The sequence below is a fragment of the Schistocerca nitens genome, chromosome 3 (assembly GCF_023898315.1).
Source record: "Schistocerca nitens isolate TAMUIC-IGC-003100 chromosome 3, iqSchNite1.1, whole genome shotgun sequence".
Lineage (NCBI taxonomy): Eukaryota > Metazoa > Arthropoda > Insecta > Orthoptera > Acrididae > Schistocerca > Schistocerca nitens.
Genome location: NC_064616.1, coordinates 571,646,239 through 571,663,947, shown reverse-complemented (window position 1 = coordinate 571,663,947; position 17,709 = coordinate 571,646,239). Strand labels below are relative to the sequence as shown.

At 37.7% G+C, this 17,709-nt stretch overlaps 1 protein-coding gene across 2 annotated transcripts in view; it reads right to left on the bottom strand.

The window, feature by feature from the left end:
• The window catches only part of LOC126248481 (aspartate--tRNA ligase, cytoplasmic), a 105,683-nt gene that overhangs the window by 39,529 nt on the left and 48,445 nt on the right, over window positions 1-17,709 (bottom strand). For both annotated transcript variants that reach the window (XR_007545492.1, XM_049949499.1), the window contains exons 5-8: window positions 5,370-5,559; window positions 2,584-2,721; window positions 1,812-1,983; window positions 818-965 (exon numbers count right to left, since the gene is read on the bottom strand). Coding sequence is in view for 1 of the 2 variants with exons in the window: in XM_049949499.1 (XP_049805456.1) it covers window positions 818-965; window positions 1,812-1,983; window positions 2,584-2,721; window positions 5,370-5,559 (648 nt within the window). In the remaining variant the exon portion in view is untranslated. The remainder of the gene's footprint in view (window positions 1-817; window positions 966-1,811; window positions 1,984-2,583; window positions 2,722-5,369; window positions 5,560-17,709) is intronic.

Here is a 17,709-nt window from a genome sequence, read left to right as displayed (position 1 = left end):
GACGCCATCATTATTTAACCATACAATAGAACTGTGTGCCCTTGGCAATACTATCATCCGTTCACAGTACCAACATAGCAAGGCCATACTGACAAGGCTAGATCAGTCAGTCAGAACAGAGAAGGAAATTGGCTGAATTCTTTCCAAAAGAACGATTCCAGCATTTACCTTGACCAATTTAGGAAAATCTAAATACTGGGCACCGGAAATGATATGACTTGTTTTCGATTGTGTTAAAAATCATCCTGAGATCATAAAATATTGTTATAGAGTGTAACACACCACACGTTGTAAAATCAGTTAGACTAAGTACTTGGTTTTACAATATATGATGCATTCCACACTGTAACCATATTTTATGACCTGAAAATTATAGCTCACACAAGTGGAACAGGTCAAATTATTTTATAAACACACTATACAGACACACACATGTTATACTGTAGGTAACTAAATATATAGTAAATGAAAACTAAATTAAGTTGCCAATAATAATGGTAAAAAATTAGTGATCTCTACTTAATGTACGGTATCCTCTTGAGATTTTTTGGAATGGAAAAAAGAAATTAGCACTGCCATCAATGGCCTTGTGCTTTCCAGAATAGCACAGGCACTTACTATACAATTACAATGTTCAATTTATCAGTGAGGGGATTGTCTCAAATTTGACCACAGTTTTAGATACCATACCTGCTGAAGCAGCAAGTAATGTGAAAACTTTAGCACTATAGCCACACAAATGGATAATACCAATGTTATACAGAAACATTAACATTGTTATAAACAACTACATAAATCCCTTCAATAGTTGACTTACTTGTCACGTAGACCCTTGAAGATCTGTGTGAAAGTGTTCCCAATAGTGTCTATCACTTCATGGTAGTGGTATTTAAAAGCCATTTCTAAATCAAGTCCAACAAATTCTGTTAAATGGCGATGAGTATTACTGTCTTCAGCACGAAAAACTGTAACAAAGATTTCAGTATGACCAGTTAATATTTTCATTATTTATTTAATTTTTTTTTGGGGAGGGAGGGTGGGTTGGGGGGGGAGGGGGGAAGCTTGTTTTCTGAAGACAACATAATAAGACAATTATATTAGTTCATCAACTGCAAGCAGACCTGTAACATAGTTTGAAAACTATTTTCTTTCAACTACAAGCAGTCAAACAACTTTGGAAAGAAGTGATGAAAACAGACTAACATGACTGTTGATTCTGCTTTGATCAGTCTGTCCAGTACACTTTCCTAATGATTAATATCCCTGTCTTACAACTGAAAACCATATTTTATTGGAAAACGCTTCCAAAATAACTTCTTGCTGTCATATATTATACATTATCATGCCAAATATTATCTTCCTTGGCAAACAGCAGATTACATGACTCTGCAGATAGTCTCATTCATATAAAATACATTAAGAGACATGCATTACATGAAAGTTATGTAAGAATATAATGACTTTTTCAGTTGTCAAATCTACAGGCTGATTTTCTAGGTCCTCTGCTAATGAAGAAAGTATGCCTTTATTTTGAAAAAGTATGTGAATTAACTTAACACAGTCAGATACAAAGAGACCCAAACATTAGTGGATGTTTATATTTTACACACACAAAAAGTGCTGCTAGATTTGAATATCAGTATTCCAACCAGAGATCTTTAGGTTGCTACCTTGATTCTTTACACAGCTACATCACCAAGCTACTCATAAGTAACACTAAGTATAACATTTTAAATACTAACTGTGGCTAGTTCTTGACAAGATGTTGAGAATTTAACATGATAAAATGTAACAACACAACTACATCTCACCTGCTCCCACAGTGTACACTCTGTCAAAATCCGCTGCAATAGCCATCTGTTTGTAAAGTTGAGGGCTCTGCGCTAAGTAAGCTGAGCTTTTAAAATATGAAACAGTAAAAACATTAGCACCACCCTCACTTGCAGCTGGAATTATTTTTGGCGTATGTATCTCAACAAACCCCTGCAAAAAAAGACAAAATTTATCAAAAATGTCCAGCTACAATGAATGCACTCATTTACAAAAGCCAAAATTATTTCCGCACGAAACATCTTTCATAAATTACCACACTCATTTTCATTACCAAATTTACAGGCTGAGCTTCATGAGCTGTAATCCTAATTATTCTAATTCCAAAAGTCTCGAACATATTATACATCAATGACAGCTACTCACAATCAAGGCAGCAAGTTTACTTGCCTATAGTGTTTCAGTAGTCTGAAATCTTATCAATCTAAAGTAAACTTGTTTGTTTCATGAATACCTTTGACATTTGTTTCTTAGCAAAATACTCTTTGCTATATGGTTCATGGTATTATTTTTCTAAGAACAGTGTAATTTTAGCACATTCATATACAATTAATACAGGACGCAGGAATCTGCTAGACATCCTTTTCTCTACAGACACTGAGTAGTTTCCATGAATTTTCACATTACTTTTTGCTTTGTCAGTTTTATTGGAAACTTACATACGTAATTTTCCTTCACATTATACTATATAGTTCCTTTAACAGTAAAGTTCACTACTTATACTTGTACAACAAAAGGCACTGTTCAATATACCTGGTTGAATAAAAGGTCCCTGAACAGTTTACATACACCTGCTTCCAATCTAAAAATAGCCTGGTTTGCTGGAGTTCGTAGATCCAATACCCTGTTATCTAAGCGAGTATCTTGATTAACTCTAATATTCAGGCCTTCCTGTGGAAACAAAAGAGAATATTTCATATAGAGGAGATAAATAAATGACAAACTATTGACAAAATTTTGAAACCTTTAACACAAGGAACTACTAAAAAAAGATTTTACAAATCCTTTCAAGTTTCACTGGTCATTTACAGAACTCCAAAGGAATTCCAGATTATTTAGTGAAAAGAAAACATGCAGCCTCACATTTTATTTCAAAACATAAATAGAAACAGTCCAGTTATTTTTCAAAGGAGGTAAAAACCAAGAATGAATAATATTATCATAATGGTAAGAAATCCTGGATTGCAAAAAGGCAATAGAATGAATGAACTGATTTGTTTATATGTGTGTATAAATTAACCCAAGAAACTCCATAAAACATCCAGAATGAGATTTTCACTCTGCAGCGGAGTGTGCGTTGATATGAAACTTCCTGGCAGATTAAAACTGTGTGCCCGACCAAGACTCGAACTCGGGACCTTTGCCTTTCACGGGCAAGTGCTCTACCAACTGAGCTACCGAAGCACAACTCATGCCCGGTCCTCACAGCTTTACTTCTGCCAGTACCTCGTCTCCTACCTTCCAAACTTTACAGAAGCTCTCCTGCGAACCTTGCAGGACTAGCACTCCTGAAAGAAAGGATACTGTGGAGACATGGCAAGGCATGTAGGTAGAGCACTTGCCCGCGAAAGGCAAAGGTCCCGAGTTCGAGTCTCGGTCGGGCACACAGTTTTAATCTGCCAGGAAGTTCCATAAAACATGTTCAGCACTAATAAAGCAATAGTTTAAATTGAGGCCCTTTCTCCTTGGATGAAAAAATCGTCACTGCAGTTGATCTTCAGTTCATGTCCCAGTTACTTGAACATGAAATTGCCCTAAGAAGGATATGTGAAATCAATGGCGCAAGAAAAGAGAACCACAATCATGATTTGGCATTTTCCCCGCAGCATTCTGAACAACATCTGTGCTTGAAACAATCAATTGTTGAAACAACAACATTCATTTTAATAGCTTCAACATGAGGAATAACGTTTATAAAATCAGTTCACGCCTGTCTGCAAATGATGGATGATCATACGTAAGCTGCCTGTTGCATGCAGGGTTGGTTACAAGTGCAGTATCAGTGAAATGCACCAGATATTTGAGTCACATACTAACTCTGTACCTGTTTGTTTATACTGATAGAGTGATCCACGGGCTACATAAGCAAAAAATTATCTACAACTTTTAGTTCTACCTATCTAGTAGAACATCTATTTCTGTAATCACATCATTTTTTGTAGTACTACTGCAATAAACTCTTTGTTTTTCCTGGTCTATTCCGTTATGGGGATTATGGAAAATGGCTGGATGAATATGAATCCACATTTCCTTTACAAATTGGGAGGGGGGAAGGGGGCAGTTATGAGACTGTGACAGAGTTATCCAAGAAATACATTCTATAAATTTGGGAAGAGAACTTTATGCCCACAATGCCAAAATTAAGAAGAATAAACACAAAATGGTCATTAAAACCAAAATCACTTAGCCACATAAGAGTTATAACTACACTACAAACCAACATGACTTCAGCTCAGCATCAACTGTTCCATGTACCGTACTCAGCATAGCGGAAGCACCTGGAACTATAGCTGTGGAGCACTTAATGCAGTGTCATAGAAGAACTTTATTTTTCTTTCAAATGCACAGTTGTCTGAGGAGTTAATTGAAAACAGTTAGAACATTTGTGATCTTCCTCATATTTTAATGTGTTATCACTAAGTGAACCTCACTGCTGTCTGCAACAACACTCCAAGACTTGGAAATGTGGATGATGTTTGTCCCCCCTTCCTGCCACCATATATTTGATTCTTTGTTTGTTGTTGCTTTAGGGCGCAAAGCAGCTGTCATAATCGCCTGTGTCATAACTTAAAAAGGTAAATTACCGAACGAATTTGAAGTCAATAATATTCAGAGCCTAGTCAACTGGAGTAGAGGGATAGCTAAAAATAATCACTTCCCCTTTGAACAGGCTGCTCAAAAAGTCGAAAATTAAATTTCCTTCAACACATCACTATGATGAACAAAAAGTAAAACATGATCTACAGCTCTTACTGTATTTGCTAAAATATCTGATAATTCAGATGGCAAACAGTGATTAAAATGTAAACGGTTATAAAATTGGCATTGGGTCAGAAAATGGTGCACTGTTAATTGTTGGTTGCAGTAAGCACAGAGTGGTGTCTGATCTCCACTTAACAAATGACAGTGACTGAAACAACAGTGCCCAATCCACAGCCTAGCTAGAAGTATCTCCTCATGATGAGAGGCCACCATACATAAGACATTATTCACACACCATCACACCTCCACCCCTCTCCCTCTCTCTCTCTCTCTCTCTCTCTCTCTCTCTCTCTCTCTCAAAGCCACCTTCTGACTTACAATTAGAGAAAGATTGATTAACAACATTATTTGCTGAAAATCATTGAGAACATATATCAACAACATACCATACAGGCAGAAGACCTGATTAATCAACAACAATTGAATACTCTAAAATATTATTATTATTATTATTATTGCAGCCATAATGTTTTCCTGTGTACAGCATCACAGCACCAGTGTATTAAGACTGAATCACAAAAGATTTGTTTCATAGCTTCAGTGTAACCTACACTTACTTCACTGTTGTCATCATCCTTCACTGGACGAGCAGCATCTTCAATTTGCAAAGGCAGCTGACTTTTAGAAGCACTGACAACAAAAATTTGTAATCCATGCAATTCCACTGTCTTCTGAGTACAACCGTCAACAGTACGTGGGACTTTAGAAACAACAGCTTCAACGTCTATTATGGATTCTTTTGTTATGCTAAAAAGAAAAGAAATTACAGTATCTCAACATAAGGTACAAAGTTTGTCTAATTTTTTATGAATGAAGTGAGTATGTTTCATGTGAATGTCATACAATCAACTACTGATCCTGAATTCAACATACAAAATATGTAACTAACATACTTATTAGCATTAACCAAGCCACACAGCCATAATCTCAGGAGCTTACTGGCGAAGGATGAAAAGGAGGAAACTGCACCAATCTCAGCAGTAAGAATGCCATAGTTGAAAGATTTAAAGTATCAGAAATTGTTCAAAGGTATATACTGAAGTAGAATAAGAGCTCTGACACTAGTATCATCATCATGCAAGGTAAGCAAAAAAGAAGAAAGGAAAAATGAAGAAAGGAAAAAGCATACAAAAAATATACATGGTAACACTTCAAACTTATGTATGTCACTATCAACAGCAAAAAATGGACAGACTGAGCTACATTCTACATTTTTACATTACCCTCATGGAACCTTCCATTCAGAAAGCTGTTGCACTCAGCGACTGTTATATTGAGTTCTAAATTCTAGATTGCAGCAATCAGTTGTCCTTTTAAAATTTTATTGTGCAGATCTAGATTTCGGCTAGAAGCTAGCCATTCTCAATGCACTATTATTTTCAGTTCAATGAACTGTGGATGAAGCCTGACCAACAGGGAATTTCATGCATTGAACTGAATTGAACTGTGAATGAAGCCCGACCAACAGGGAATTACATGCATTGACCAAAAATAATAGCGCATTGAGAATGGCTAGCTTCTAGTCGAAATCTAGATCTGCACAATAAAATTTAAAAAGGACAACTGATCGCTGCAATCTATAATTTACAAGTTTTTACATTACACTGTATAGAACAGAAATCAGAGTGATCTAGACATACTGCCATTTCCAACATTCCTTGTTTAAGAGTGTACAAGACCTTATAGGAAAGAGTTCTCGAGTGATACGCCACATTATCATGGTAGACATGTACAGTATTTCACAAACAGAATCAGTTGTCATTATCCAGTGGATTGATGATTGATTGCTGTCAGAAATATGTTCATTTTATAGCCAAGGACTTACTTCATTCCTTTCTTGAACTGCACAAGTGGAACAGGTGTTCTATCCACGATCTGCATACCATGATGCCACACTCACTTTGCTACTCTCTCTTTCGAGCACTCCCAACTCTCCTAAGTAGCCTAAATTCTATTGTCTGATCGTCAGATTCCAGTCACTGAATTTTGGGTGCAAGAAGTGAGGGAATCCCATAAGCATTAAGTGAACACACTTCATCTTACTGGCAGCTTCAGCAGCACATCTGATGAGATAACACTCATTATCATGTTGAAATATTATGTATAGCTGCCGTGACAATTTGTTCATTTGCTCAATACCTATTAATACATTGTCTGTACTATGAAAAACTGGAAATTATCATATTCCTTTGTTTCAGCTGTTTCTAATAGACATAAGCACATACTGAACAGTGAAAAACATCCCCCCTATTCTGCATTTCAGTCAAATGAAAACCGGCAGCTAAGCAAAGGTGGTATTCACAGCGACAGGTGCATCCAAATATCTGGAACACACTGTGATTGGTTTCTAGCTGAAAAGGGTGTTTTCGCAGGAGCAAGAAAAAGGTGTTGAGAACAACTGCCTTGTTAGTTGCACAAGTGTATGAAATTACACAGTAATAACAACTAGAACAAATAACAATGGAGAATCATCTATTTCCTGTCCACTGCAATAATGTCATCATTGAACAAAATGTTGTAGCAGCAGAAACTATTATTCAGAACCTTCTATCAGCACACTACAAAACTGTCCATGGCTAATTGCTGTACCATAACGTGTGCGCAAAGTAGGTACCAAAATTCTCTCAGATAAGTCTAATATCATAGAAAATAAGGCATCTTTGTCGGACCTGACATCATCTTACATGCTAGAAATGCCAAATGTTGTTATACCCTCAAGAGTTCAGAACTACCCAATTGTAAGCAAGATGATCTCCAAGTTGTCTGACTTCCGGAGCCATTAATGAGCCAACTGAAAACATAAGTTTATGACATTCTTAAATGTTTAGTGTTATTTTGAGCCATTCCAGAAACTTGATTGAATATACTGTTTTGCTGCAAGATAATCTCTACAACACACAACTCACAGCAATATACTACCTTTACATTAAAGAAATGATACTACTCACATTATGAAAGAACTATTTGCTATGCCACATTAATGTGCTTTGTGGCTACGATGGTAAGTGTCCAACAACAAACCCAAATGTTTAGTTAGTTTATTGTGGAACCTGCAGCATATATTACGTCACAGGAGGACATTATGCAAAGAATTAGAAAACAGTATGCTGGTTCATATTTTATTTTAGTATATAAGCTCATTTCGGCTTTATTGCCTTCATCAGTACATGTGCTGACATTGTAGATGGACGTTACTATCTGTCAGATAGTAAAAAACATTATACGTGCAACAGCAAATTATCAAACAAGTTTAAAGCGTTGCTGAAAATAATATTATGACCAACAACTACAGACAGCAAAAATGGTTTACTCAAAGTTGACTCGAGTCCACCTACAATGTCAGGACATGTATTAGTGAAGGCAATACATTTGAAATAAACTTATATACTAAAACAAAATATCAAGCAGCATACTGTTTTCCAGTTCTCTGCCGAATGCTTAGGATTCAACCCTTTGTTGCACCCGAGATTTTTTGCTGTCACTTATATTTTATTCACCTCTGGGAATTATTCATCAGTGTAAAAAAAAATGGCAATTCACACAAAAAATGCCAAATCACATCATTAAATTTTAGCCCCCCCCCAAAATGGTTAGATAAATCAGTTCAAAGGCTGGAGGAAGGCAAGTCTGTACCATCTCCAATGGGACTAGGTCAAGTAAAGCAATGGAGTGTTGAAACCAACCTTTAGGTTGAGGGGTGCTTTGCTTTACTGTGCACTACTGTTTTCAATTTCAAAGTGCGTTGTTTTGACATTACAAGTTTCATTAACTCTAGAGCCATGGAAGCTGTCAAACTGACCATTCTGAAATTTTATTTGTCTACAACAACAATACTTTCTTCTGTGTCTTATTTCTTTTCAACGGAGATTACATTACAAAAATTAATGACATGTTACTGTACTTGTTTTTTTCTCTCACTGAATATTTAGAGCTGTGTCAGCAGCTTTTGACCACTTAACATTTCTTTATGCACCTATACCATCCAAGAGCACTGCACATCCTCAATGATGTTGCACTTTAGTGTGATATGATGTTACAATGTATGCTGAAGCCTCTGAGCTGATTACTGCATCTTGCTATGCTTGAAGTGTTTGGTTGTGTATAAATCACAATACAACCACCGAAAATGGCTCATACATTGTCTGAGCAGAAAGTAATAGAGCAACTGCAACAAGTTACAGAGTAAGAGTCCAAAGGTAGTGAATCTCAAAGACAAGTAGAAACTAATAGTGACACTCGCACTCCAGACAGCACTGAATCAAGTGAAAGTAGTCCTGATGCATCTGCGGAAGTTACACCAAGAACTGGTACAGTAACAAGACAAAATTCTTCATAAAAAAAAACACATTGCTCACGTAGGGATGCCATGTGAATACAATAAAGGAAGAGGTAGATATCCATTATCTTCACCTTTTTTTGTGGGCCATTCTGAATTTGGAAAAGATGAGAGATTAGGTGCTAGGTGCATACCTGAAATGCAACTGGAAAACTACAAGAAACTTCATAATTCACAATGCAGCTAATTTTTGGCAGCTGTTCATAGACAACACAACACTAAAAATATATAAACTGGTCCACAGAGAGAGAAGCACATATGCAATGTCGAAACAACAGCTGGTGTGTCTTCCTTTCTGAGCTAGACATATTCACTGAAATTTTATGTGCATGTTCTGAAATGAAATTTATGTCCTTTATTTGATCAAAAGCTCACAGTTCTCTTGTGATATAATGACAACAGACAGGTTCAGATAAAATATGAAACTTTTAAATTCTGATATAAAAATTTACTCAGGATTTTTTTTAAAACTTTTTTTACTTTGATAGCTGATCTTTATAGATTTTTATGACCTGAATCCAAATCTAGCCTTAGTTTTTTTTTGTATCACACATAGTTTTCGAGCGATATGCTTTTTATTATATAGTATAAAGATCCTATGCTATACAGTAAACGAGAAAATTAATGAAACGCTTTGTTACAACATAAGCATGGTTTGTATTTACAGTAAGCTACTTAAAACAATGATATGTGTTAATAGAGGTTTCACTTGTCACCTGGAATTGGCTGGTATTTTCTTTCTCTTTTTTTCATTGAAGCTTCTTGTGTAGCTTTTTCTACGATGAGTCGCCTGCCGAACTTCTCAGTGAAGTGACCAACAGAAGTCCCCCATCATGTTGGTGTTGGGGCTTGGTAGCGTTTTTCCATCCCTTTACTGTCCTGGTAAAAATGCGCTCCTTGCTCCTCACTAACATCTCCCATATTGTCCAGGAAGTAATCAAAGTGACTGTTCGTAAAGTGAACGATCAGGCTCATTAAACATCCTAAAGTTTTAAACTTCTTTAACATTTTAGCTGTAATAGAAACAATTTCTGGGTCTTTTTCAAGTCCTAAGAATGTTAACGACTTGCTTGAATAATATCCATGCTTCTTTCTCATTTAAGATCATTGTGGATTCAAAGTTAACATCAAACATCAATTTTCTAATGTCAGGTCCGACAAAGATGCCTTCTTTTAGTTTAGCTTCTGAAATGTGTGGAAACTTTTGGCAGAAATACTTAAAACATGGTCCATCTTTAGTCAAAGCCTTTACAAACTGTTTCATTACGCCTAACTTTATATGTAGAGATGGGAGGAGTATGTGTTTGAATCTACAATGTTTTTGCATAGAATGTTCTTCTCACCAGGTTTTAAAGACTCCCTCACAGGCCAGTTCTTTCTGCACCAGTGTTGATCCCTAGCCCTACTGTCCCATTTACACAAGAAACATGGAAATTTGGTAAAGCCACCTTGCTGACCAAGGAGTATACATGTTACTTTTAGATCACCACATATCATCCAACCATGAGCAGAATAGCCTATTTTATTTAGCACTATTTCTAGGTTTTCATTGCTTTCTTTCATATTTACAGAATTTCCAACAGGTATAGATGCATACATGTTACTGTTGTGTACTAAAACAGCCTTTAAACTATTTTTGGATGAATCAATAAACAGCCTCCAGTCTTCCTTTTGAATTCAATACCAAACTCATTCATCAGACCAGAAATGTCTGAGCAGTACACTAAATCACCTTCTTGTTGAAAAAAACTTGGAAATTGCTGCTCTCTCTTTCTTTACATGTATATGGTGGTTCTGCTCTGGATCCTGAGGGCTATGCCGGCAGTAGCTTAGCTACCAGCAGGGTCACCCATGTCGGATTGGCCAACGGGGAGGAGCCAGACAAAGTGTGTCCCACAACAGCTCACTGGTCCTTTTCACCTATCCCAAGCCTGTCCTTACCCTGTCCTTTTCCTGCCATCTCAAATCATAGTAAACAGTAGGGGGGATTCTTAGGCATAGGGAAGCCAGCTGCCCTAGGGGAGTAAACCCTTAAAAGAAAATTGGGCAAGTCTGGAGGCTCTTCCGTGGCAGTCCCACCACCACACTAGGGAGCTGTGGGCCAATCACCGGCACTCCCAAAAACAAATGATTAAAGAAACAGCAGAAAAGAAGAGCCAGACAGACTCAAATATGACGACCTTTGCATTAAAAGGACAACGAAAATAGGTTTCTGGAATATTATAACATTGAGAGAAGCCAGCAGACAAACAGGTTACAAAAGAGATGAAGAGTTACAGGATGGACATTCTCGGACTTAGTGAGGTGAGATAGCTAGACTTTGGAGAAATCCAAACACAAGATGGATACACCCTTTTATACTCTAGACCAACTGGAGAGGATGCAGAGCACAGAAATGGAGTTGGACTTTTGTCAAAAACGAGCAAAAAAGAATCTTATGGAATGGAAACCAGTTTCAGAAAGACTACCGACAGCACGTTTTAAGACAAACATTCAAAATATCACAGTCATCCAATGCTATGCTCCTACAGAAACCTCGGATACTGAACAGAAAAAAAAAAAGAGTTTCACCTCTCCTTAAGTGACACCATTAAAAGTACCACTAAGAGAGACATCTTGATTATTATGGGAGACCTAAATGCAGAAGTTGGAAAGAGCAATGAAGGCCTAGAGCATGTAAAGGGAGTCCATGGTATCAAAGTAATGAATGAAAATGAGGATATGTTTTCAAATTTCTGTGCCAGTCACGATTTGGTAATTGGAGGTACATTATTCCCACACAATAATTGCCATAAGGTTACATGGGTATCCCCTGATCACAGAACGGAAAACCAAACTGATCATATAGCGCTAAGCAAAAAACTTAGAAGGTCGCTGATGAACGTGAGAAATAAACGTGGGGCTGATGTTGGCAGTGATCACCACCTTATTGTTGCAAATTTTAGATTAAAAATCATGGCTACAAATAGAAAGTTTGAAAAGGAACCTCTACGTGGCACTCCAAGAAGCACAGGAAAATGGTGAAAATAGTGTTGATGATACATGGACTCAGATTAAGGACATCTATTGCAATTTGAGCAAACTGGTCCTTGGCTTTAAAAACCATTTGAAGAAAGATTGGACATCTGAGTGTACATGGAATTTGATCAGCTCGAATGCAAGCCGAGTATGCAGCTACTGACTCTCAAAGAGGAGTGTGAGGAATGATAAGAGGAAGTAGATGAATGAGTAAGCTTTGAGAGCAGAGACAGCCGCAGCAAGGGGCGATGCAAAAGAACTGTACCTCATCACTAGAATGTTGTCCAAAAAAGGTTTCAAAAAGAACAGACCTGTCAAAAGCAAGGAGGGTCAACAGTTGATGATGAAAGAAGATCAACTTAGAAGATGGAGAGAACATTTTTCTTAAGTCTTAAACAGACAGCAACCTGAAGAGAAGGAGAGGCGATGAAATTTTCCAGATGCCAGTGACAGAATCAATGTCACACCAACTAAGACCGAAATTAAAATAGCTCTCAAACAGATGAAGAACGGGAAGGCTCCAGGAATGGATAATATTGCACCTGAGGTGCTAAAAGCAGACATTGACACCACCTTAAATCTACTGCATCCATTGTTTGAGAAGATATGGTCAGAAGATAAAATACCAAAGGATTGGAAAGAAGGGCTGATTATTAAATTGCCGAAGAAAGGGGATACTACCAACTGTAATAACTGGCAAGGCATCACCCTCCTATCTGTACCAAGTAAAGTACTCTGTAGATTGATGCTAAATCATATCAAGGACTCAGCCGAGGCACAACTGAGAAAAGAGCAAGCTGTGTTTAGAGAGCACAAAAGTTGTGTCGATCTCATCGACACACTGCGTATAATACTTCAGCAGAGTGCAGAATGGCAGAACACACTCAACCTTATTGGTTTTGAAAAGGCATTTGACTCTCTTATAATAGGAGAGTTATGTGGCATACCTTGGAATACCGTCAACGATAATAAATATTATTAAAGCCATGTATGATGGGAATGAATTTAGGGTGCTACACAATGGGAACCCAAACAAATGCTGCAGTGAGGCAGGGATGTATTCTGTCACCTACCTTGTGCTTGTTGGTACTCGACAGCACAATGAAAAGAGTTGTTGATGGTAGGAGAAGAGGTATTCAGTGGGGAATTCAAGCCAGGCTTCAAGACCTTGACTTTGTTGACAATACCTGTCTGCTCTCGCAAAGATTGCGTGACATGGAAGAAAAGATGGAAAGACTGAAAGAGGAAGCAGAAATTTCAGGACTTAAAATAAATGTTCAGAAAACTAAGGAAATGAGTATGCTATCTGAGAAACAAGTGAAGCTAACAGTGTATGGAAAGGAATTTGAACAAGTAGACTCCTTTGTATATCTAGGAAGTACCATCTGTAAAGATGGAGGGGTCGAAGAGGATGTAAAGAGTTGGATACGGAAGGCAAATGGAGCCTTTGTACAACTGTACCCTGTCTGGCATAAAAAGAACATCTCAAGACAAACCAAGCTGTGCTTGTTCAATAACAACGTAAAGTCAGTCCTCCTGTATAGTTGTGAAACATGGAAGGTAACAAACATGATTGTAAACGAGCTGCAAGTCTTCATAAACCGGTGTCTTCGGCAAATTATAAATGTGAGGTGGCCAGATGTTACATCAAATGACGAATTGTGGGAGATGACAAACCAGCGACCAATCTGTGAACAAATAAAGGAAAGAAAACAGAGGTGGATTGGTCACACAATACGCAAACAACAAGGAGCTGTTGAAGAGGCAGCAGTGGATTGGACCCCAGAAGGAACACGTACACATGGCCACCCGAAAAAGACATGGAAAAGAACAGTGGAAGAAGAAGCTATGAAAGCTGGTAAAACATGGAGTGAAGTGAAATGTTTGGCTGCCTACAGAACCAGATGGAAGGTCTTTACTGCTGCCCTATGATCCAACAGGAACAACAGGAAATAAGTCAGTCAATATGCTGCCAATAAGTTCTTTTCTTTTAATCTAGAGCCAAGCAACTCAGCTTTTTCTTTTGTTAAGCCCAGATCCCTAACCAAATCCTTAAGCTCTGTCTGAGTAAACATTTTGGGCTGTAGACTTTCTGTATTACAATGGAATTCATCATCATCTGGTTCATCTAAATCAGATTGTACATCAGAAAATACTTCTGTTGGAATAGAATTTAAATCATCTGGTGGTTCAGGAACGAGCAAATCTACACCATGCCCTACTGGTCGATGGCGGGCGGAAGGTTAGGGTAGCTTATTATCTTCTTGTTTTTCGAATTATGACCAGTAATATCAACACTGCAAAAGTAGCGATCATCGGAATGATTTCTTGGCTCCCTCCATATCATACAAACAGCAAATCTGAAGGCTTTTTTCTCCTTTTTGGACCATTTTCTCAGATCTTCAACACACACAACATACCTTATGCGGCGCCCAAGATTTATCTTGATCACCAAGTTTAGATACAAAATATGATAGAGAAACCTTTTTCACAAAGTCTGTAATGCTTCTTTGGTGTTTTTTACTCACAAATTCACCACAAATATAACAAAAACTGTCAGCAGAGCTTTTACAACCACGATTAGAAATTGTACAGAGCACATGTACAGGAGATGGGAAAGTGAGGTTAGGTTAACAGTAAACAAAACACCATTTGTTAACACAAAAATAGAGTCTACCTTTTTTTGCCTGGTTGGCTGGTTGTTTGGGGAAGGAGACCAGACAGCGAGGTCATCGGTCTCATCAGATTAAGGAAGGATGGGGAAGGAAGTCGGCCGTGCCCTTTCACAGGAACCATCCCGGCATTTGCCTGGAGCGATTTAGGGAAATCGCAGAAAACCTAAATCAGGATGGCCGGACGCGGGATTGAACCGTCGACCTCCCAACTTTTTTTGCCAGCAAATGTTTTTCAGCAGTGCTACCAACGTCATCTACATTCATTACACCTCCCTTTTAATTTATTTTAACTACATAAAAGCTGTTAAATTCTTTAAAAAATCGCATAATTTAATAAATTTAACAGTAAAATGTGAAGAAATGGTGGGTGACATAGTTTTTTAAATATCATATTTGGATTTACCACCCTAAAAAAAACATAAGAATAAGGTATTTTCAGCAAAACAGTTTTTCATCATTGGCCTGTGTTATCAATAACACTAAAATAGACAAGTTAACTTTGGTGCACAGAAATTTGTAATAATTTCATCAAAAATCCTTCTCTAATACACAGTCTGAGACAAAACATTAAAATTGATGAACAGCTCTTTCCCAATTAGGTCAGATGCAGATTTACACCATACATGACTAGTAAGGCAGATAAATCTGACATTAAATTATCATCAGCATGGATGCCGATACCAAACAACTATTCATTGGATTTCCAAACAAGCAGAAAACTTGCTTTTATGAAGCTTATAGCACCACTCCATACAAACGGAAGGAATGGTACAATGCATTTTCTCCTCACATTTGCACCTTATCAAAATATTTAAGAGTACGGAAATAGGTCCAGTGGGTACAGTGAACCACCCAAGAAGAGAGATACCAACATCAGTAAGAATGACGAAGTATCACTATTTGAAATTGTCATGATAAAATGTGATGAAAACCTCATCCACTTACCGAGGCAAAAAAATTAAATTTTTTCTCAGAATGCTTCCTTCAAGTGTAGGAAATAGGAATGAGTTGAAACATCTTCCATAAAATTCATTATAAAAAGAAATACTGAGTGTATTTACTGGACCAGATGCCTAGAAAATATTCAGTAAAAGTTGCTTCACAGTGATACCTGTACAAGATTTTTACAATTTATTGCACTTCACTGGAATAAATACATGGATTCTTCATAGAGTAGTTACAAGAAAAGATATCAGGCAAACTAGCATCTTTACCGTCTCAGTGACACACTATGAACGTGAAATACACTGAGGTGACAAAAGTCATGGGATACCTACCAATGTTGTTGTCAGATCTCCTTTTGTTCAGGATAGTGCAGCAAATCAATGTGGCATGGACTCAACAAGTTGCTAGAAGTCCCCTGCAGATATATTGAGCCATGCTGTCTCTATAGTTGCCGGTAACAGTGGAAGTCTTGCCGGTGCAGGATTATGTGCACGAACTTATCTCTCAATTATGTCCCATAAACGTTTGATGGGATTCATGTCGGGCAATCTGGGTGGCCAAATCATTCACTCAAATTGTCCAGAATGTTCTTCAAAGCAATCATGAACAATTGTAGCCCAGTGACATGGCACATTGTCAGTCATAAAAATTCCATCATTGTCTGGTGACATTAAGTCCATGAATAGCTGCAAATGGTCTCCGAATAGCCGAACTTAGCCACTTCCAGTCAATGATCAGTTCAGCTGGGCCAGAGGACCCAGTCTATTCCGTGTAAATACAGCCCACATCATAATGGAACCACCACCAGATTGCACAGAGCCTTGTTGACAACCTGGGTCCACGGGTTTGTGAAGTCTGCAACAGTCTCAAACCCCGTAATCAGCTCTTACCAACTGAAAGCGAGACTCATCTGATCAGGCCACGGTTTCCCAGTCATCTAGATTGCAACTGATATGGCCACAAGCACAGGATATGCACTTCAGGCAATGTCGTGCTGTTAACATAGGCACTCGCATCACCTGTTTACTACCATAGCCCATTAACATCAAATTTCACAGCACTGTCGTGACAGATACATTCATAGAACATCCACATCAATTACTGCGGTTGCTTCTTTGTTAGCACTAACAACTCTAGATAAGCATCACTTGTCTCAGCCATTAAGTGAAAGCCATTACCCACTGTAGTGTCCGTTGTGAGAGGTATTGGCTGAAATTTGGTATTCTTGGCACACTCTTAAACCTATGAGTCCTGGAATTCCCTAACAATTTCTGAAATGGAATTTCCAATGCATCTAGCTTCAGCTACCATTCTCTGTCCAAAGCCTGTTAATCCCCATGGTATGACCATAACAACATCGGACACCTTTTCACATGAATCACCTGAGTACAAATAACAGCTCTACCGATGCACTGCCCTTTTATACTGTGTGTCCACGATACTACTGCCACCTGTGTGTGTGCATATTGCTCTCACATGACTTGTCACCTCAGTGTATATACACAGAAAGGTATTACCTGTAAACAGCACAGGATCAAATATTACCTGTATCAGTAGTGGGTCAAATAATGAAGATGAAACAACAAGTAAGAACCGTAGATGGTCTGCAGAGAACATGGCGACATATGTCACATGTGTAAGAAAACAGTCTGAGCAAAAAGTATAAAAGTAGTCTCAAAGCAATGCAGTGTATTCAAGATTCTGGATAACAAAGAGAGGTACTTTACATTGTCTTCCTGTCCCTACATGAACTTGTTACAAATAAAAATTTAGGTTGCACATGTTGCTGGCTGCGTTCATATTTTTGGTGATAAATAAGAATTTTTGCAACCAATATCATGTATTGAAATATTTTTATTTTCTCAATGACCAGTTTCAACAGAGGCTAGCTACCATTTTCATATCTACAATACACCAGGAGAA